At 51.0% G+C, this 23,522-nt stretch overlaps 1 protein-coding gene across 11 annotated transcripts in view; it reads right to left on the bottom strand.

The window, feature by feature from the left end:
* Nucleotides 1-23,522, bottom strand: part of Camk2b (calcium/calmodulin dependent protein kinase II beta) — a 90,782-nt gene that overhangs the window by 50,141 nt on the left and 17,119 nt on the right. For all 11 annotated transcript variants that reach the window (XM_037208092.1, XM_037208091.1, XM_037208093.1 and 8 more), the window contains exon 2: nucleotides 5,016-5,110. In XM_037208092.1, coding sequence (XP_037063987.1) covers nucleotides 5,016-5,110 — 95 coding nt within the window. The remainder of the gene's footprint in view (nucleotides 1-5,015; nucleotides 5,111-23,522) is intronic.

Raw genomic sequence — 23,522 nt, 5'->3', positions numbered from 1 at the left:
CCATCCCTTCACTGAACTTGAATTACGAATGTAGGCAGGTGTCTAAAAATTCCCCAGGGTTTGGGGGCTTTTCTCCCTACTTCAAAAAAATCTAAACCCCGTATATAGGAAGGAGGACGTTGGGACAGGTGGGTGGCGATCCCAGGGAGAGCTGGACACCATGGACAGCACGGTCCTGTATATCCTCAGCTCTGAGCTGGGAGGCTGCAAGGTGAGCCGATGGCCCCAGGACCTGCAGGGCTCAACCAGCAGATCCAGGATGCTGCATGGAGAGGTGGGTTGAGTGTGCAGAGGACAGCAGTGTCCACGTGAAGCCCCGAGAGTCAGGGTGCCACTGCTATGCATGCAGCCAGGAAAGGAGCAGGGGGAGGGGCCGCGGGCATGGCTATACTCTGCGGCCAGCGCTCTCCTCTGGTTAGGCGGCTTCATCTCCATTCTCACCCGGAAAACTGAGGCGCAGGGGGGTTAAAGGACATGGGAGGTCATAGGACAGAGTTGGTGCCAGGCCTCCCCTCCAAAGGAGTCACCCACCTTGAAGCTGACAGCTCACCTGACACCTTCCCCCTCCCCTCCCCCAAAGGGTACAAGAGGCTAAGGTTAAGGAGCCTTGAGGACCTAGGGGAAGGCAGCCAGGACAGCTGGGACACAGGACAGAGACATGTGGACAAAGATGGGTGATGAAGGCAGAGATCTGTCTGCCAACCAGAGCCAGGAAGGAGCCTCCACAGTGCCACCTCCTGGGCATCACTGGCCTCCTAGCACTGTCCTCACCATCCTCACGAGGCAGACTGTGGGCACGGAAGGGAAACAGGCAAAGCCCACAGCAGCCGAGGCAAGGCCAGCTCTGGGTTATTATTGCTCAGCCTCGGGTTTGGTCCAGAGTTGGTAGGGTCAGCGTCCTGGCAGGCCTCCCTCTTGCCTAAGATTCTGGGGCCATGCCACAGCCGTGAGTTCCTGGGACGTCAGAAAAAGTCACTCTAAAAGCTGCAGTGGCTGAATACTGTGGGGTAAGCAGACCTTTGTTAGCTTCAAGGAGAAAACCATCTTGGGCCCACCAGTTGTAACAAGGTGACCACTGGGCCTAGACCTGGGTCCCATCCCAAGGAGGTGCAGAGCTCAAGCCCCGCCTGGGCTGGTGGACCCCTGCAGGCTGTGTGGCCCCACAGGGTCACTTTCAGGGGACCTTTCTTCACAGCTGGAGAACGTGTGCCCCCTCTCCCCACGGCTAGTGGCCTAGCACTGTGCTGCTGGCCCCGTTTTGGGCCACCTCATCCCTGCCAGTCTTTCCTGGCTCTTTTCACATCAAATCTTACCTGTGGGCCTATCCAAGACCCCGATATGTCTAGACAGACCCTCACTCATCCTACAGATGCACCCCACATGCTGGGCGGGGCTGGGAATGAGGCCTGGGCAGCCACTCGGAGACTGCCTAGAGGGAAGCTGAACGTCAGTGATGACCCAGCAACGTGGTCCCGCTGCGGGTCAGCATTGATCCTGCTGAGCCAAGCACGCGGTAGATACAGGTTCGAGCATTTGAAGACATCAAGGAAGTTTGATAACGCCTCTTCTGTGGGGGACAGATGCTGGAGCATCTCGTGCAGGATGGTGAGTAATCTGGGGTCTGGGGCACACACAGGCCAGATCAGCCAAGAGCTGATATTTGGGGGGAAGGGTCTATATTAAAAGTTCATCATGGGAAAAAAAAATGCTCAAGGAAAGGCCAGGGCTGGGCAGTGAGGAGACCCTCGTGGAAGCAGAGCAGCCAGGGCCAGCCTGCCGTCCTGACCACAGCAGGATATCCCCCGAGAGAGAGAGTAACGGGGAGAAGGTGTGGGGGCGGTGTCTGCAGATGCTTGTAACTCCAGACACCCCAGCTGCCACCCCGCCACCCATCATCCAGCCCAGCTGGCAGGGCTCAGGGTCTGTGATAAGGCCTCCCACTCACATCGCCCACACACACTGGCAACTCATTTCAGCAGCCTGGCAGTTAAGGGGTCCTGGGCACTCCGGTCAAGGAGAAGCAAGGTCAGAAGCCAGACCACGGCTGGAGATCCAGATGCCCACTCCTCACCATCCTCCCAACTTGTGAAGCACTTTGAGGACCTAAATAGGGGGGTTGATTAATTCCAAGGAGGCTGCCAAATTCTATGGAAAAATACTCAGATGGTTTTCTGCTTAAGCATAACAAACGTCTGCTTACCCCCCACAACACTCAGCCAATGCAGCTTTTAGAGTGACTTTTTCTGACCTCCCAGGACCTCAGTCCCAGCCCCGCCCAGCATGTGGGGTGCATCTGTAGGATGAGTGAGGGTCTGTCTAGACATATCGGGGTCTTGGATAGGCCCACAGGTAAGATTCGATGTGAAAAGAGCCAGGAAAGGCTGGCAGGGATGAGGTGGCCCAAAACGGGGCCAGCAGCACAGTGCTAGGCCACTAGCCGTGGGGAGAGGGGGCACACGTTCTCCAGCTGTAAAGAAAGGTCCCCGGAAAGTGACCCTGTGGGGCCCCACAGCCTGCAGGGGTCCACCAGCCCAGGCGGGCTTGAGCTCTGCACCTCCTTGGGATGGGACCCAGGTCTAGGTCAGCAGGTCTTCTGAGGGTCCCTGTGAGGACCAAGGAGGGCTGAGGAGTAGCTATTACCTCTCAGTGGTAGATGGAGAGGCAAAAGGAGACACGAAACATTATGGATTCTAGTGGCTTAAGTTAATACGTCTGGGTGGGTTTTTAGACAATTAAATTGACTGGGAAAGCAGCATGGTTTGCCGAACACAGCTCATGCGGCTTTCACCAAGCAACTTGCTTGGTCAAGGCTCCGGTGGGTCTGCTGTCGTGGCCAGGAACCAGCACAGAGCTGGGAGAAGAGCAGTCTTCGTTCAAAAGACCAGCACACAACAACGGGAAGCGACCTGTCTCCCGGACACCCCTGAGTACCAGGCAGCGCTCACGTCAGCGAGAGACACAGGACAAAACACCAGTGTGGTGAACGCTGGAGAAGTCTAGGGATGACGACAAGAGGAAATGGCGCTGACCACGAAACGTGCTCAGCGGCCTCCTGGGTACACGTCCCACCTGCATTACAAGGCCCGAAATGTTTCACACCTGTGTGCAAACGGACACTGACTGCATCAGGGAGCACAGACTGGTCCCGAGTTTTGGCACAGTGTACCCATCCAGCAAGCCCTCTGCGGGCGCTAACTCCAACACTGTCACCACCAGTGTGGTCCATGCAAACACAGGCACATGCATATTCATGCCACACAGAGCCACAAAGTCACACGTGTGCACACACACCCAACGTGCCTTGAATCGTGTGCTCTCTCCCCAGCAGGGAGTGTGCAGGTTTGAGGATATTACTTGGAAAACCCTGGGAACCGATCTCACCCTGGGCCTGGGCTCACTCTGAGCACACGGAGGGCTCCACACTAGTGGAGCGGCTCTGTGTCTTGGCAGAGAAGAACCGAGCTCACAGCCCCCAGATCCTGAATCATAGCTCAGGACAGAGGGAGGGCCACTGACAGCGGGTGACCCACATCTAGCCATGAAGAACGTCAGGAGAAGGGACACCCAAGCCTCTCCCACCAACTGTGGCTCCCCATCTACGGTACAGAAGAGAACTTGTTTCCTGTTCCGACCAAGGCTTCTGCATACCATCGCCCTCCCTGGCCCTTTGGGGCTGGAGGTCCACCATGGGGCCTGAGTAGCCCTGAGCATTCCTCAGTGATGGGGATGAAGACAACAGCTGGTAGAGAGGCACCCCAGGGTCTTGAAGACCCCTATCTTAGGTTCAGAGAATGCTTCCAAGAGGAAACACATGTGAGAGCCCTGGTGGTCTGGTATGAGGCAGGTGTTCAAACATGCTTACACCTATGTTGTTAAATTGTAGGCGTGGGGTCAGCTGTGTGACCTGTGGGTTGTCAGACTAAACGGTAGACCGACCCTGCCGTCAGCAAGTGGGTCACACCCTCAACATGCCCACCAGAGGAGACCCTGCCTATGTCCTAATTCAGCCCCAAAGCATCTTCCAGTCAGGATGAGAGAGGTCAGCGCTCCTGGGCCCTCAATTAGCTCAGATGTTCATCTGGAAGCTGGATCAGGCTGCAGTGTCAGAGGACAGGAAGAGGAGGGGGGAGGGAGGAGGAGGGGGAAGGAAGGAGGAGGAGGGATGGAGGAGGAGGGATGGAGGAGGAGGGGAGGGGGAGGAGGAGGGAAGGGAGAGGAAGAGGAGCAGGAGAAGCGGGGTGATGTAGCAATGCCATCTCATTGGCAGCCACCCACTCAACACCCCCACGGCCTCACCAGGTCTCCAGCCCACCTCACTTGGGGACTCTTATGCAGATTCCTATGTAGTTCCCTGACTTCCACTCACTCTGCACCCCGTCCCCAGGAAATCACGAGTGACTTCCAATAACCTGCCTGAAATGATGTCCCCTACCCCCCTACACACACACACACACACACACACACACACACACACACACACACACACACACAGGTCCTGGCTCTGCCTGGGGACCTGCTCAACAAGCACCAAGTAAGACCCTTCCTTGCACACCTGCGAGCCTGCAGAGACCTCCTTGGGGCACGCAATCCCATACCCTGCTCAGAAGACTCAGTTAAGAAACCATCTGGGATACCCCAGGTGAGCCAGGGACAGGACTTCGCCAGCAGCGAGACGTCAACAGCAGCCCTGCCATCGCCCACCCACAGCTTGGAGTCGCTGCTTCCCCTTGGCCATAGTTTTTAGGGAAATACCGCCCAGTTCCCCAGTGCCTCACCAGCCATGAGAACTCGTCTCTTCAGGTCTGGAACAGAGACCCAGCAGGCTTGAGAAGGAGAAGCTACATGGGGACCCGGAAAGACTCCATGGCAACCCCCAAATCAGCCAGTGAATGTTGTGATGGGCCTGGGGGCACACCCCTCCCATGTCCGCTCAGCCAGAGCCACCCTGAAGGCCCTGGCATTCATTCCTGGTCCCCTCACCACAGTCCCGAGAGGCAACCCCTGTCGGAGCCTACCTCTGGCAGACAGCTTCTTGGTGTTGATGATCTTGGCTGCATATTCATGGCCGGTACAGAGCTTGACGCATCGTCGGACCACAGAGAAAGCCCCCCTAGAGAGGATGCAGGGCAGGAGAGAGATATAGGGGGAGAGAGAGGGAGAGGGAGAGAGAGAGAGAGAGAACCAATTAATCTCCCGAAGGAAGACACTTTGGAACCTACCCACTGCCAGGCCTTAGGCACATGGCCAATGAGCAAAGGAAGCCTATGCCCCTCCCACACAGTCCTGGCTACCCTACTTGGCATCAGTAGGATGGGGCCAGACAAACACTCTTGTGGGGACTCTGTGAGGAGGAGCAGCCACGCCTTGAGAGGGTCCCCACTCGATCCCTTGTACAACACCCAGGTCCTGATCCATCGGCCAGCTGGAATGAGAGGCACCCTCAAGTTCATGATGCGCTGGCATGTCCTTTCCAGAGGCAAGGCCAGGCTGGAGCACAGGTGTACTCAGGGGGTTGATGCAGCTGGATACAAGGACTCACGGAAGGCTTGGGGGTAGCACTGTCTCGCTTAACTGCAAAGTCAGAGGCAAGGACCCCCTGGGATACACGACTGTCCCTGTGTCACAGAAGAGGACATGGAGGTCCAGGGTGGGTCACAATAAGAAAGTCCTAGAACTCATGGGTGTGGCTTCAAGTGGCAGCAGCCTGGGAAGAGGCTCTGAATGCTGCCCACAAAGCTGATGCAGAGACCTGGAGCGGAGGGGAGAGGAGGCTGGACCAGGCCAAGCACTCCCTGGTCCGGCCCCCACATCCACCTCTGCACCCCTAAGGTGCTCTTCTCATAACACCCCGTCTCAGATAGTGACCACCATTGTCTCTTTTTGGTATAGTCCTTTGAGATGAATCTTTATAAAAATATACTATTCACTTTCCTAGGGAAGAAATAAGTCACTGGTCTCCATCTGGCTCCTGAATGGCTCAGGCGACGATGGACAGCAGTTCCGTTCCACAGCCACTGGGCTCAGTGGCTTCAATTCTGGGGCTGAGACAAGATCTCACCCAGGCTGGCCACCGTGGCCTAGCTGCTGTGACCCTGTGGACAGGGTGAGGGCTGCTCAGGGAAGGGGGCGGCAGTATGCCATGTGTCTTATCAGTAGCTTCTTGGTCCATTTTTCCATTTATGTGCGAGTTACAGTCTCAAAATATCCCTTTGTAAGGAAAATGTAAAGAAAGAGTTATTTGTTTTTTTTTTTTTTCTTTTCCTCTCTCTCTCCCAGTTTTCTTTTGTTTTGTTGTTGGCCATGTTGAAAGGAACCCCGAGCCTTGCACACTGTAGGGACGCACCCCACCTCTGAACCGTACCCTACCCTGGACTACTGTCCTTCACAGCCACTGTGTCTGGGCTGGCTTTCTCCTGTCTGTCACTTCCTGGCTTCACAGGTGGATGTACCTCTAAGAGACTCAGTTTCCCCATCTACATAGTGAAGCAGCGGGGTCTCACAGAGCGGCCGTGTGGCTCTCTGTCCCAGCCAGCCTCCTCTGCTGTGCGTCCTCACTTTCCCTCAGGACCCGAGCTGCCATCTTTGTTGCTCATGCCCACAGAGCACGGTGCCCACAGCCTGGCTGTGCAAGCATCCTCTGTGAGGTCCCGGCCAGCCCCTGAAGGGAGTGGAGAACCTTCCTCTCCAGTGCCAGGGGCAAGACCGTGCATGTCTGAGATGTCAGGTACTGTCTCAGTTGGGGAGCCCATATACAAAGCAGGGTAGAGGCCCCCGCCCACACACACCCTCTCATCAGCAGAGCAGGTTCCCAGCTGCTGAGCAGACCCAGGGAAGGACACGAGTGTCTGTGAGCCAGCTCTGCTGCAGCGTGAGGGTGTCCGTACACAAAACTACCAAGAGTCTGTGGTAGGTGGACAGTCTACAGACTGCTTGGAGGGCTCCCTCCCGAGCCCAGATGCCCCCTTTTCCTCTGCAGAAGGCTGTGTGCTGTCAGCTCAGGTTTGGGCTAGGCACCCAGCAGGGCAGGAAGAAGCCAGGCCTGGGCAGCTGCCAGAGGGAAGGAGGAACAGGGATGAGGCTGGGAGGCAGGGAGGTATAGGCAGAGCCAGGCAGCCGGTAAGTTCTCGGTAGGAGCATTGGCAATGGTGAAGGAGGCCTTGGCCTCAGCCACAGGCAGGACACCCCATTCTAGTGACTCAGACACCCTCCAGGGAGAAGGTGGCCGCTGTGAAGTGAGTAGGAAAGCCGCCCCCCCCCATGACTCTGTGCCTGCGCTCAGTGCCCTGGAGCCACCTCGTCCATCCCTTGGAAGCCAGCTCTGAAAAGGGCTCCTCGCCATCGCAGCCATCCCCCAGACCACTGCAGGCCTGGGAAAGCGGCTGCAGAACGACCCTCTCCTTCTCCAGTGACTCTGACACCCGCCAGATGTCACTGTCACAGGAATGCCCCCTGCAAGTAGCCACAAACATGTTCAGTATGTACCACACAGGCAAGGTGTGGGGGGGGGGCTGACACCTTGGACATCTCCAAGGGTCCGGAGACCAATGTCATTGCATGTCCCCCTCAGGACTCACAGCACCTGTCACTCATAGCACCTGTCACTCAAATGAATAATTACCGAGAAGCAATATGGACAAAGATCTTTGGTCTAAACTGTGACCCTGTCCCTGCCTCGGGCTGACTCATAGGCATCCTTCAAGACCCAATTCACACGACTTGGGCTCCTCTGAGTATCACCCCTCACGGGGTCTCATGATAATTTCTCCCATTTGTTTCCATCCCCCACCCCCACCCAACTCCGTACTCCCTAATACTGGACCTAGGACTTCTTCGTACCAGGCAAGTGCTCTACCATCTAGTTCTCTTTTTTTTTCTTTCTTTCTTTATTTTTTAAAAACTTTTTTTTTTCATTTTACACACCAATCCCAGTTCCCCCTCCCTCTCCTGCTCCCTCCAGCTCCTCTCATATCCTCCCCCCATCTACTCCTCAGAGAGGGTAAGGCCTCCATTGGGGAGTCAACAAAGTCTGGCATACTAAGTTGAGGCAGGACCAAGCCCCTCCCCACCATGTCAAGGCCCTTTTTTATTTTTATTTTTTTTAAAGATTTATTTATTTATTATGTATACAGCATGTATGACCAGAAGAGGGCACCAGACCTTATTACAGATGGTTGTGAGCCACCATGTGGTTGCTGGGAATTGAACTCAGGACCTCTGGAAGAACAGTCAGTACTCTTAACCTCTGAGTCATCTCTCCAGCCCTCCTTTTTTTATTTTTTAAAGACAGACTGTCACCAAGTTGCCTAAGCAGACCTTGACTTTTTTTTTTTTTTTTTTTTTTTTGGTTTTTCGAGACAGGGTTTCTCTGTGTAGTTTTGGTTCCTGTCCTGGATCTCGGTCTGCAGACCAGGCTGGCCTCGAAATCACAGAGATCTGCCTGGCTCTGCCTCCCGAGTGCTGGGATTAAAGGTGTGCACCACCGCCCAGCACTTATTTTTAATACGTAATGTTTTAATTTATTCCTTTGAGAACTTCATAGATGTACACAATACATTTTGATCATATACACCCCCACTCCTATCTTCCTGGGTTCTGCTGAGGGGGCTCCCCTGTGGGGATCATATAATCCAACTCCTCCTGGGTTATCCCAACACATCCCCTTCCCAACTTCATCCTTCCCAGAGTCCACGAAGGCCTTGAACTTTTGATCTTCCTGCTCATCGTCTTGAGTGGGAGGGCTTAGATTCTCCACTCTATTATGACCATGTGGCTGCCCGTGTCTGCCCTTCTCCGCCGGGGCTCTCTACAGGCAGGCCTGTGTCCTGCCCACCCCGAATGCTGGTGCTAGGCCCCGCCCTGAGTCTATGACATGGAGATCAGAACGGACTGGAAGTGCCGCAGGTGTTCTGGATGCTGGAGCTGCTGGCTCTTGGTGCTGGTCCAGCCTAGCAGTGCAGGAGTGGCTGCTGGTGAACAATGGCCAGGGAGAGGAGCAGGAAGTAAGAGGGGCCTGAAATGGTTCATCAGGAGGAGTTCCCTCAGGGTCCTATGAAGTAGGCGGACCCCATTAGAGTGGCCCGGAAAAAGGGGCCGGCCGCCTGCCAACACTGAGATTACATAGTCCGACTCAGAACGGGCAGAGTCTGGGGAATGGGAGCTTGAAGCCCCTCTGCATCTAAGAAGGCAGGCAGGATGGGCAGCGGCGTCACTCACCTTGGAAAACACCACCAGCTCCCAAACCAGCCACCTACCCTTGGCAACGGGGGCAGAAAAAGGTCCAGAGGGAGTTGGACACAAAGCCATTCAGCCCGACACTCCTGCTAGACACTGCATGAACTTCATCTGAACACCAAGGTCACCTGTGAGACGCCTGGTGTGGGCCGTCTGCTTCAGAACTGAGGAGAAGGTGATTTGAATAACCTGTTCAGATCACGAGGCCCCAGGGCGCCAAGCCCGTTAGAGGGCTTTTAAAATCAAATAAAGCTAATTAAAACAAGAAAATACTCTTTGAGCCCTGATTTGCTGAGAGCTCCAAATGCTGTCTCATCTACCACAGGATCCACAGCAGGACCTGGAAACAGGTCCTGAGAGACGACGGCAAGAATTCATTCCATGCAGGACTGGAGCCCTGGAGCTGGGCAGCCAGAGGCCACTACTCTCCCCACCTGCTCTATCACTGGGGTGCGGTAGCCTTTGCAATCTCCGGGGGAAGGCTCCAGGGGAAAACAATCTGTCCTGTCAGGTGACCACAGGTGACCAGGGGAAGTGTCAGAAGGTGCTCAGTCTTCAGGGAACCCATCTGCCCCTATCTTCTCAGGAGCCTGGCAATTCCTGGTCTATGACAGTCTGGCCACCTACTATCCCCAGCTCTACTGTCCTTCACAGGCAGCATCTGGCTTCAGGATCTCCAAAGTCCCTGGCTCTGAGATGTCTCCAAGCCAGCCACCACCAGGAGCCTGCTGCTTGTTGCTAAGCATCTGTGGTTCCCGCGGCCTATGTCAGAACTCCCCATTCCACTCTGTGGCCCTCTCTGTCCTATACCACAGGCCTTGCTCGCTGCAACTTAGCCCTCTCCTGCTGTCCAGGCTGCCCCCTGCAGGCTGAAGCTGATGCCCACAGAGGAGGCGGTAGACCAGTAGTCTCAGGTCGGTAGTTACTGACTCTGGCCAAGATTCCTGTTGTGGAGGATCACGTCAATTTCACTCTGACAAAGACTGAGTTACCAAGGTTCCCAGATCTTGGAGTGTGGTTAAGATGCTGATAATGACATCCTTTGTCCTCACAGGCCCTGTTCAGATGCCCTCTGGGGACTTCAGATGGCAAGTGGATAGTAGCTGTTCATCTTCTAGAGCATGTCCGGGTGAAATGAGATGATCCACGCAGAGGCTACACAGCATTGTCCAGCGCTCAGAAAGTACGAGCCACATGATTCTGCTTCTAGGATAGTGTAGATAGGGAACCAGATCCCTGCCCACCCCACAAGAAGTCACAGAGTCACTGCAGATTGCACTCAGGACAACTGAGTCAAAGGGGTGTTCTTAGTCACCCCCCAAGGCTTTCTCTGCACCCTCACCTTGAATCCATGCCTTATGGTCTCTTCTTGCCACCCTAAGCTTTCCTGCCTGTCTTGAGTCTCTGCTGGCCTGCGCCTGTGAGGGAAGCTAACTATTTGCATAAGCACACCTGCCACCAGGACTTTGGCCCTCTCCCACAAACGCCTTGGGTTGCCTGACAACGACGTACAGTGCATTGCACATCCTCCCAGAAGCCAGCTACAATGGCAGTTCAGAGCTGAGTCGGGGACTCTGCCATTCACAGAAAGGCTGCCTGCAATTCCAGGGGCGCCTGTGCTCTAAGGGGAAAGATGCCTGGGGGCCTTGAATAAAAATCAAAGCTCCAACCCCCCTGCCCTGTTGATGAATGGACATTTCCCAGTCAGGTTCCTTGTCTAAGGGCCCACGGGGGTCAGGGATATGCCCTAGGAACAAGCACAGTACTCCGAAATGACCCCCAGAAGATCCTCTCAACAGGCCCACCCAAACAGATCCCCACAGGGGAGCCTCCTCAGCAGAGTCTTCCCACTAGACACCACCTTCTACTTCTAGCAGACCTTTTTGGAATAAGCCGAGCAGCAGGCAGTGGTTTTATTTCCTACTGTAAATTACTAAATGGCTGTTTTGAAAACCTCCTCCAACCATTTGTCCAGTCTTCTCAACTGGTTAGCTCCAAGTAGACTCTGCTGATCAAGTCGGAGTTAAAGTTAAAGTGGCAAGTCCTGGCCACCCCAAGGGCCTTCACAGTTTATTTACCCTTAAGTTGCTATTTATGTGCTAATCTAAACAAAATACCTTCCTCTCCCTGATCATAAGGAGCTCTTAAAAGTGAAGATGAAGAAGCCTTTTTTATCATCTGTCTATCCATCCATCCGTCCACCTATTTATCCTAATCTAAGATGGGGTCCTGGTGTTTTCCAGGCTGATTCTGAACCACTGGTCTCAAGCCGTCCTCTCGGTTCAGCCTCCTGAGTAGCTGGGACTAAGCGTTCACATCAACATGCCTAGTCCTTTCCTATTTTAACACTGACCTAAGCAATTTGCTAGAAACACTAACCTTTGCTTGGAACAGAGTATTGATGTTACTGCAAGATTTTTCTTTTATATGTTTTTCAACTTCTAAGCAACAATACTAGAACAGAAGCCATCTATCCACCCATCGTTAGCAGGAACTGCCTTTGCATTATTATAATTATGATTACAATGTGTGCAACAGAGTAACCAAGGTCATTAAGAACACAGTGGAGTCACTATGGCCTTCCTAACCTGCACACTGCCCATGCGGGTGTGGCTTCTTGTTACACAGTAGCTTGTCTATGTCTCTGCTCCCTGTCCTTGTCCTGTCAGTATTCCACATGCCTTGGACACATCTTCAACAGCATTGCTTTGCTGTGTGGACCCCCTGGGAGGGACCTGCAGTACTGAAGTAGTGACTGCTTCACTGGCCCTGGAATCAGAGCGGTGAGGAGAGCATTCCAGCTGTGCATCATTCTAGACAGGAGCAAAGCCCTCAGAGAGAAGTGCTTGCTGTCCGGTACCACCGCAGACAGCTGGAAGGCAAGCCAGGCTCCCAGGCTGTCTGTCCAGGCTGCCTGTCCAGCCCTGCCCAGCAGCCAGACAGCCTGGATTCCGAGCACTGGGCTTGAGGTGACCCTTGTGGGGAACAGGCATTTAGACAGCCCTGAATTCTGTCTGCATGCACACAAGTTCCAGGTGGTCTCCAAGCACCAAACATGGCTTTCTCAGCAAGTCGTTGCTTGGATTTTGCCTTTTCCGTGGCTGTTACTGCATATGTAAGACCCACACTTTGATGAGAGCCCCTTCTCGAGATGTGGAGAGCGTCCCTCACTTGACAGCTGAGCGCTTCTCTGGCAACCGAGGGGTTGCTTCCAATTTGCCATCTCTTAAACAGCCTGCCGTGAGCAGTTTGGTTATTTCCAGAGTTCATTTCCAAAAGCACAATCATTGGGTGCTCTTACATGGATTTATGACCCTAGCAACAGCCAGCCACACTCCAGCTGCCGGGCACTCTGGCCCTGGTCTCTCTGAGATTCCCCAAAGCCCTCCCCTGCTCTGCACTGAGGATTCTGTTTCTTGGGATGTAGATCACACACGATGTCCTCTGTATATCTGTATATCTGGCCTGAGTGATCACATGATGTCCTCTGTATATCTGTGTGACCTTTTCATGACAACAGTCATGTATCTAGTATGACCTCATTCTAACTTAATGACGTATGAAACTACCCATTTTTATTTTTAATTTAAAATTTTTTTATTTATTTACCTTTTCTGGTTTTCAAGACAGGATCTCTCTGTGTAGCCCTGGCTGTCCTGGAACTCTGTAGACCAGGCTGGCCTTGAACTTAGAGATCTGACTGCCTCTGCCTCCTGAGTTCTGGGATTAAAGGCGTGTGCCACCACTCTAACTCTATTTTTCATTTTTTCATCTTATGTATTTTGTGTTTGTTTGTGTGCATGTGCTTGTATGGTGCATGTGCGCATGCGCATGCACGTGCGTGCGTGCTTGCGTGCGTGCGTGCGTGCGTGAAGTGGAACATTGGAACATTCTTTTTTTTGATGCAGGACTTTTCAGGACTGCGAGTCTCCCAGGAGGGTGGCTTTCTCCTAACCTATTGACTACAGAAATCCTCATTCAAACAAGGCTCCAAGAGAGCTGGACCTTTTGAGAAAACTGGCTGCTGCCGGAAGCTCTGTGTGACCCACAGAAGCCCATAACGGGGGCTTCTGAAGGGTGAATGTGCTCATCCACGAGAATACACCCAAACACACACCCAGATTCCTTGGCCTCACCCCAGGACCACAGCTGCTGCCCTCGGAGGAACTATGCGCACATCTCAGATGGAGAAATCCCCAGCAGGGCGCCCATCCTCTCTCTGCGGTCTCAGCTGGGTAGGGTTAAGATGAAGGGGACACCCTCGGCTTCCTGTGACCAGGCCTGTTGCCTGGCAAAGCTCATGTGTGTGCACACGGTGGTACACTGGAACCCTGACACTCTTACCTCACGAGTTCAGGTGCTGTTGGTGCCAGGATGTCTTTATCCTGGTGATGACCCTCCGTGGCCTGTCTTCAGAACTGTCTCTTAGAGTTCGGTCTCACAGGCTGCAGCAGCTCTCAATCTGACCCCTCCCTGCCCCAGATGGACTGTCTGCTTATGCTGGGGTCTGCAGGCAGCAAGATCCATGTGTTGGGGTGGTACTCTGGGGCCAGGTGAGGTCTAACAGGCTCTTGGGGGCTCCTCCCCACCCAGGGGAGCCATCCTGTGTTCTTCTTGCCTCACGTTCAGGCCCCTGTATGAGGTAATGTGACGGGAGCTGGGTCTCTACCTCCCTTCCTGGATCCTCCCCATTCCCATCGAAGTCCCTAGTGTCACAGGCTGGCACAGGCTGCTTCTGTCTGCTTCCCACACGGGGACGGGTCAGGAGGAGGGAGCAGGACCACAGGCATCCCGGGCTGCTGCCAGTGCCGTGGACAGCTGAGAGGGGCATGCTTGGGCAGAAGCAGGGCCGCGGGAGGCTCATCAGTCACCAGGCACTGACTGCTGACTCTCCTGTCCCAGCACCAGGCCAAAGATTGGCCGCAGAAGTAACAACTGTGAGGCAGGGATAGAGCCCTGGGACACAGCTGCCTGCATGTACAGTGGCTGACCAGAGATGTCCGCCCTGGATCCTAGGAGGGCACTGTGGGCTGTGTATCACAGGATCCCTGGTTTAGAAGAACCCACAGGCCAACAGGCTGGTCCTTCACTTTCCAACATGAATGAATCCTGTCTCCTGGCCCTCTACTCCTCCCCCCATTCAGACACCGAATGCTCTAGAAATCTGCCCTTGACTTGGCAACTGGTGTTTCCACAGTAAGGGGTCATAGGAACAAGGGGGTGGGTGGTCTCAGGCAACTCAGACCTGCCCACTATCCTTTCCTGCTGTAAGATCTAGGATCATGTCCCCCATCTTGGCCCATTCCCCATGTTGCCAATCCTCCCCCATAATGTACCAGGAAGCACATGCCAGCCGAAAAGGTCACACAAGGCTGGCTCGCTCATCTCCCTGGCACCCCAGCCATGACTCAGCTGAGACTCATAAGGCATATTAATAAATTTCTAAGGTGAGCATATAAGGGTAACTGACCTCTCCAGGCTCCCACATGGCCATCCTTGGGCCACAGATGTGATCCTATCCCCTACCCCAGCACAGGGTTAGCCAGGAGGCAGGCAAGGCCAGACGCAGGTGGCCGTGCGAGCCTGCAGACAGGGCTCGGCAGATGGGGATGATGTGTTTACCCTGGTGGATACGCCTGGAACAGGGGATGTCAAGGGAAGAGGATCAAGGCTCAGCACTCCGAGCTCAGAGCTATCAAGGAGACTTTCAAAGAGTGCGGCTTCAAATCAGGCAGGCCAGGGTAAAATAAGTTCCGGGTAGGTGCCTGTGTTTTGTTTCGTTTACAGAACTAATTCGGGAAGCAAAGCCGAGGCATTTTCTGGTCCAGCAGGAGAAGCTTAGGAGCCGCCTCTCACCTTCTCACACACAAATCTGGACATCTTTAGAGGTCATTAACCCTTCCTAGGTCCACCAGAGAACTGAGGTCACAGGCAAACTGCTGTCTGTCCCCTTTGCACCCAGGCTGGAAAGCCAGGCAGATACAGAGAACGACAACCTCGCCGAGCTCAGGCTTTGGAGGTCAGGACTGGGGTGGACACACACTCAGCTAGTGCCGACGGCTCCATGCGGACAGGCCAGCCTCACGGCAGGCACTCACCCTTTTGTGAGTCGAACTCCACGAGCCCTGCCAGCTCCCACAGCGAAATCAAAGCACCATTCCCCAGCATCAGGCAGTGCGAGGGGGGACGTCGTCATTTCAAATACACTAGAGCATTCTATTCCTCTCAACAAAGCCTACTGCCCAGGATTCTGGCTAACTAAAGCCACCACCAATCCCAGTCCCTTCTAGATGTCCTGTACCACGCACGAGGGAAAGGAAGGGAAGGAGAAGCAGGCACGAAGGTCACAGCCTGGACACTGAGACCTGAGCATGGGGTGACAGGGCTCTCTCCCCAGCACGCTAGCTCCGGGCCACTGAAGGCCTGTTCACCAGAGTGGTGTCCACTACATTATGTCCATCTTTCCACCAAACACTACAGATCAAACAAAAGGACAAAAAGACACAGCAAGCAGGCTCCAGTGCGGCGGGGAGATGTTGGAACTGGCAGATTGGGAGCTGGAAACAACTATGATCAACATGTTAAAGGTGCCAATGGGAAGATCGGAACACACGCAGAAGCAGATGGGCAATGTGATCAGAGAGATGGAAATTCTGAGAAAGAACGGAAAAAAAAAAAAAACCCTGCTGCACGTCAAAGAGACGGGCAGAAATGCAGAATGCTTTACAGGAGCTCAAAAGCGATGGGCAGGCTGAAGAAAGGACAAGGCGGCTGGAGAAGCAGCGACAGCGGACGACAAAACTGAACCGTGAGGAGAGGACGCCCAGGACCGTGACATGGGCCAGGACAGGAAACAACAACAGAATACTGGAACGGTGGACCGAGCAGGCGCCACACCACATGCATCTAAGGAGTTCAGACGATGGGAGGTAGATTACTAGCTATCACTTCAGCAACTATTTTCTCTTTGTTCTGCTTCTTTTTGTCTTTCCTCTTCTGTCTGTTGTCCAGTGAGCATTTTACATCCTGATTCCACTTCCTCCTCTCTCTCTCTCATCCTGGCCCCTCTCATCTTCCAGGGTATCTTACTCCCCATCGGCTATAATCACCAAATACGTTGTTGCTGCTATTTTTAATCAACTATTATCCGCTCGATCAGGTAATAGTATTTTTATGTGTTTATTTAAGACATATTTCATATCACTTTCACTTACTCCTTCTCTTCCTTTCTGCTTCTGACCGATGCCATTTTTAACTTTTCGAACATTCTAATGTTTCCTAACAGACAAGTTTACTGGTGAACAACCCTCCCGTGGGTGTTTAAGAACACGTTATTGCTCCTTAACAGCAGCAGCAACAACGCATTTGGTGACTGCAGCGACTGGATGAGTGAGAGTGAGCCCCACACGAAGCCCACAAGGTAACGATCTACCTTGTCACCCGAGAGTCAGGGCAGTGTTGAGTGCAGGCTTGGATCAACGGCGAATGATACTGCAAACTCTAGGGTAACGACGGGATCATGACAAAGAACGATTACTGATACACAGGACAGAAGAGGGACAAGGATGAGAGAAAGGGAAGGAGGCGGGAGGAATCGGCATATAAAATGTTCAGTTAGGCCACGACAAACAGAAAAGGGAAAACAAAAAGAAAGAGAGAGAAAATAGTAGCTAATCTGATAGCTATTAACCCAAGGATATCAATATCAATTAAGTCTAAATACACCACTTAAGCCAGGTGGTGGTGGTGCACACCTTTAATCCCAGCACTCGGGAGGCAGAGGCAGGCAGATCTCTGAGTTTGAGGCCGGCCTGGACTACAGAGTGAGTTCCAGGACAGCCAGGGTTACACAGAGAAACCCTGGAGTATAAAACAAGACTCAACTATATACTGTCTACAAGAAACCAACTTTCAAAGTAAAGACACAACCAGATTTAGAGTAAAGACACAGTATCCTCCAAAACAATTATACTCAGTGCTATCTTATCAAAATTCCACTAACTCCCCCACCCACAGAAATAGTAAACTCTATCCCCAAATTCATATGTTATCCTAAGAGACACCAAATAAGTCAAAACAATCTTTGGGTCGGGGAAGCTGAACAAAGTTAAAAGACTCACATCTCCTGATTTCAGAGCTCATTACAAAGCTAAGGTAAAGAAAATGATATGGTGCTGGCATAAGAATAGACATACAGACCAGCAGGAGAAAATATGGTCCACCAATTCGCAATTAGGATGCTAAAACCATTCACTACAAAATGGACAGTCTTGTCAACAAATGGTGCTAGGAAAATTGGATAACCACATGCAAAACAATGAAGCTGGGTCATATAATCTACCATAAATCAAAGTTAGCTCAAAATGGACCAAAGCCTAAATTTAAGAGATCCAATCACAAAACACTTAGAATAAAACACAGATGGAAATCTTCATGACATTAGACATGGCAATGATCTCTTAGATGTGACACCAAAGGACAAGCAATAAGAACCATAAACTGGACTCCATGAAAATACAAAACTCTTGAGTATCAAAGGGTACCAGCGGGAATGAGGTGTGACCCAGGGTAGCCTAGCATTCACAAGGCAGAGCTAAATCCCCGGATCACACACATGCACACGAACATGGACAGAGACATGGGCGCAGACACTACCAAGACACTGAAAAGACAATCTACAATATGGGAGAAAATATTTGCAATTAATATATCCTATAAGAGCTAAATAAAAAAATCCCTAAAGTCAACAACAAAACCCCAAAGCACAATCCTAATAGAAATAAGAAATAGACATTCTCCAAAGAAGACACACGGCCAATAAGGGCACTGAGAGATGTTCAGCATCCGGTAGCCACAGTCACTTCCCGTCCATTAGGATGACCATTTTGACTATGAAAACAAAACAAACACAACAAAAACTTTAAAAACTGAACAGAAGTGCTGGCAGGAAAGCAGAGGACTTGGAGATTTGGCATCGATGATGAGGACATAAAACGATAAGACAGCCAGTGGTTCCTCAAAACAGTTAAACACGGGTCAACATATGATCCAGCAATTCTAGGCGAAGTCAAAGAACTGAGAGCAGGGACTGAAACAGGTACATGTACACCACACTCACAGCGGCACTGGTCACAAGTGCCTAAGGCAGAAGCAATCACACGCCCATTGAAGGATGAATGGCCGAGCAAAGGGCAGCACATGCCCACACAGGCAAGGTTACTCAGCCTCAGCAAGGAAGAAAACCCTGGCACACACGCTACAATATCCATGCGCTTTCAAAGATTCACTAAGACAAGCCAGTCCCAGATGATGAACGCGCCCGGGTTCCCCTCATACAGGTGCCTCGGACAGGCACATCCATAAAGCAGGTAAGAGCGTGAGGAGGGCCTGGAGGAAAGGGGAGGGGGGGCTGGTATCCAGTGCACACGGTGCTCCCCCGGAGCACAAGGACAGTGTGAGTGGGCTCAGTGCGACTGAACTCTGTCCTCAAACGGCTAAAATCGTGTAGTAGATATAAAATAAAATGTAAGAATCATTTTGATTAGTCATAGAGCAATATAAATAAATGCACTGGTATGCAAATTAGAGAAAACAATAGTGGACAGGGCCAATAATTCACAACTGACTTTATTATTGATTCATTTGTCCATTTCTTGAATCTGCCACTTCCTCATTATACATGTGATCTTGAGATGAATTTTCGTCTGTAAATGAAGATAGTACTTTCGCTAGCGTTTTTGTAAAACTAAAAAACACTGCATGTGATGTGTGTAAACAATCAAATGTTGCCTACAATCATGTTTTTAATAGTTAAAATGGTACATTTTATGTGATGTCCATCTGGCCACAATTTTTTAAAGTAGGTGGAGAAAGACACGCTCCCTAAAATAAAGCTTAGTCATTTCAGAATGAGGAAAACTGTGAGGTGCAGATGGACCAGTCCACAGCGACAGAACCACTCTTCAAGACACAGCCATCCAAGACATGGGCACACCCAACAGCAAAGTGTCGGCACGAGACGGAGCTGCTGGAACTGTGAGATGAGCTAGCCAAACCCACCATCACAGCTGGAGATGGAGAAGTCGGGACCAGAAAAGGACAGAGCCAGGGGTGGGGGCGATGGCTGCCGCAGAAACCCAAAGACCTGAGTCTGAGCCCCAGAACCCACATAAAAAGTGCCAGGAGGGGTGGCACACACTCACACACCAGCGTTTGGAAGGCGAAGACGGGTGGACTGGGCGGGGTGGGGGCGGGGTTGCCCGCTTAGCCTACTAGTCAAATTCCAGGCCAGTGTGAGTCTGGGTGGCACCTGAGGAGCAAACATCTGAGGTAGTTCTCTGGCCTCACACACACATGGGTGTGTGCCTGCACACATATGAACATATGTATGTGCACACACCTATACATACAGAAATGGAAAGATCTAGCAGGCAGAAACTCAGGAACCATTACTCATCTGGACATGGAGGAGGTCTAGAAACAGCAGATCTACCCTCCATCCCCAAACTCACAGCAAATGTTCACTGAGATAGACCCTGTGCTGGGCCATAAACACACTTTGAGTTGAAAAGAACAGAAATCAAACCATGTGTTTGGGCTATGGTGGATCCAAACTGGAATAAATTACAGAAAGCTTGAAAAATCCCAACACATCGTTATTAAATGCCATGTTTCTAAATTTTATAAGGATCAAAGAAAGGGGCTGAAGGAAAAATTTAAAAGATATTTTGATTAAAAAAATGAAAGTAGACCTCATCAAAAACTGCCAAATGCAGTTAGAGTGGAACTCAGAGGAAATTTTATGTCATAAAATGCATATATTTAGAAAAGAAAAAAAATCTAAAAATCAGTAACCTGAGCCACTTCTTAGGAAATGAGAAAGAGGGACGGAAGAGATGGCTCAGTGGTTAAGAACACCCGCTGCTCTTGCAGAGAACCCAGGTTCAATTCTGGGTACCCACATGGCGATGCACAGCCGTCCCTAACTCCAGTTGGGGGAGGGGGGACTGAAGCCCTCTTCTAACTGCCGTGGGCACCAGGCACACATGTGTTGCACACGTACACAGGCAGGCAAAACATTCATACACACAGAAATAGATAAATAAAAATGAACAGGAGAGGGGATGAAATGGAAAACAGGCAGAAGAAAACTAAAAACTAGAGCAGAAATCAGTGAAACTGTAGACAGGAAATCAATGCAGAAAATCAACAAAGCCAAAAGCTTTGAAAAGATCGATGCGGGTGAAAAGCCACTGGCCACGCTAGAGTGTGAGATCCAGAGGAGAAAGAGAGCAGAACGCAAGAGCGGGATGAGGAGAGAAGACACAGCACCACAGAGATGAAGGCAGGACCATCATCACTGAGCCCACGGACACTGGAAGGATGAGGAGGGGCCATGAGGACAGACCTGTGGCCATAGTTTGACAAACAAAATGCGATGGAACAACTCCTAGAAAGACATCATCCATCCGCAGTCACACCATGCCAGCACATGCCTGTGGTTCTACCACTCGGGAGGCAAGAAGGATCTCAAGTTCAAGGCCAGTGTGGGCTCCACTGGAAGACTGTCTCAAAAAACAAAGCACGAGAGAGAGCTTCTCTGACCAGGTCAAGGTCTCTCAAGAATGCAATGAGTAACCGACAGCTTTCCCAAGCAGAGAGAACCATGCTCTGATTTGTGGGTTCTATCAGAATTTAAGAATGTGTAACAAGCTGGACATGGTAGCACACATCTCTAATCCCTGCCCTTGGGAGGCAGAGGCAGGTGGATCTTCATGAGCTCATGGCCAGCCTCGCCTACATAAAGAGTTGCAGGCCAGCCAGGGCTCTATAGTGAGACCCTGTCTCAAAACAAAACAAACAAAAGGAAAGTGTACCAATTCTCTTCTGGAAAATAAAAGCAAAAGGAGTACTTAACTCATTTTAGCCAACCAATTTCACTAATACCTAAGTGAATATTATAGGAAGGAAATTGAAAGTGTGATTCTAATTAGTCTTAACAATAAAAACCCGGAGTCAGATATTGAGCGTGAAAGCTGAAAGATCCGAGAAAGCAGAGCAGCAGCCACTAGAGACTTCTTACCTCTACAAATCCTCAGGCCAAATGGGGGCCGAGATCCTGTCACCACCCACCTTATATTCCTGTCTCCACCTCCCAAGCGCTGGGGTTAAAGGTGTGAGCCACCAATGCCCACCCAGCTGTTTTTCTTTTAGACTGGTTCAATCTCATGTAGCCCAGGGTAGCCTTGAACTCCCGATCTTCCTGCTTCCTTCTCCCAAGTGCTGGGACTAAAGGTGTGAGCCACCACTGCCTGGCCTCTATGGTTAACTAGTGGCTAGCTCTGCCCTCTGATCTCCAGGCAAGCTTTATTTGTCAGAACACAAACCAAATATCACACAACAGAAATCCGTGGTGGAGATTTTTCATAAACTAGATGCAAAAATCCTCCACAGAGATTTCTAAGTTGAAGCCAATGGAACTCTCCCTTGGTATACAAGGCTGGCTCACGTTCAAAATCAATATAATCATGCCATCAACAAATTAAAGATGAAAAATAATGTGACCATACAGGTAGCAAAAAGAGTATTTAATAAAATCCAACGCTCATTACAGCACACACATTCACACACACACACAACACCCTCAGTAAACTAGGAATACAGAAGAATGTCCACAACTTGATAAAAAGAATTGACAAAGACCTACAGTTTCTTTCACACTTAAATCTAGATACCATCCCACAAGACCAGAAGAAAGCAAGGCTGTCTCCTTTCCCATTATGATCCGCCATCGTACTGGAAAGTCCCAGCTAATGCAAGTAAGACAAAGAAAAGGAAATACAGATCATACCACTGGGAATGGGAAAATATAACCATCTTTGCTTAGAAATGACGCATCTACGGAGAAACCCCCTCCAACCAACAAAAACCTAATCACAAGTGGTACAGAAGGGCGGGAGGTTATTAGGTTGATATTTAAAAATCAACTGTTGTCTTATAAGCAATTGGAATTTGAAACCTGAAATATAATAGCATTTACGTCAGCACCACAAAAAGTGAAGTAAGTGGGCGTATCTCTGGCAAAACATGCACAGGATCTAATAGGGAAAGAGCTGAAATTTGGATGAAAAAAAAATGGAAGACGGAACTGACTGAGGAATGTTAAACTGTCATGGATAGGCTGACTCAGTTTATGAGCTGAGCTCTTCCCAGCTTCATCTACAGGTGAAAGACGAGCCCAACAAGATATTCTGTGGACATAGACAAACTTACTCTAAAGCTGATGTGGGAAAGAAAAAGATATAGAATGGCCAAGACAACACTGAAAGGAAAGAACACAGTTCCAGGTCCCCGGAGACCCGGTGGAGAGAAAGGGGGTCTTGTCAACAATTGTGCTGGCATGAGTGAACATCCAGATGGAAAGGAATCTAGACACAGATCTTCTTCATACTTAGACAGTAGCTGTGGCTGGCCTGGAACTCCATCTGGACCAGGCTGGCCTCGAACTCACAGAGATCCTCCTGCCTCTACCTCCCGTGTGCTGGGATTAAAAGCCCTGCACTTCAGAGGGCAGTTGTTGGTTTCCTACATAATTAAAACTACCCTGCCACCTGAATCAGCAACTACATTCCCTGTGATGTGTTCTAATTAGCTGCAAAGTTATAGACCCTGAACACAGACGCTCCTGTAACTCCAACTCCAGGGGATACGATGTCCTCTTCTGGAATCCTCAGGTACTACACACACGTGGTGCTTACTTACATACAGGCAAAACATACATACACATAACATGCCCAAAACAGACGAGTCTTTTAAAAAAATTAGAATACAGGATGGACAGGTGTTATGGTCAGAATATGAAAAACCCTCACAGGCTCACGTGTTTGACCACTCGGTCCCCAGGTGGTGGCTGTAAAAGCGTCATGATTTGGCTGTGAGACTTCAGGGTATCTTGAGATGGTCTTCTGTTTCCTGACCGGATGTGATGTGACCGGCTGCCTCTGCTCCCGTCCCAAACCTGCCCGGCACAGGTAGGCTTTCCCCTTAAACCGGGAACCCAAACAAAGTCTCCCTCTCTAAGTTTCTCGTCAGTGTGTGGTCACAGCCATGAGAAAAGCTACTAATACAGGGGTGGGGGAGGGACAGAAGGGAGCCCTATGCTTTCTGTCCCTGTAAGCATAAAATTACTTTAAAAATGAAGCCTGGTTAATAAAACAAAACAAAACATTATTGGCAACAACAACAAAAACCTTTCCTTTTTCTTTTCTGGGCTGGAGAAGATAGGGAAATTC

The sequence above is a fragment of the Peromyscus leucopus genome, chromosome 7 (assembly GCF_004664715.2).
Source record: "Peromyscus leucopus breed LL Stock chromosome 7, UCI_PerLeu_2.1, whole genome shotgun sequence".
Classification (NCBI taxonomy): Eukaryota; Metazoa; Chordata; class Mammalia; order Rodentia; family Cricetidae; genus Peromyscus; species Peromyscus leucopus.
This window is presented reverse-complemented; position numbering and strand designations above follow the sequence as displayed.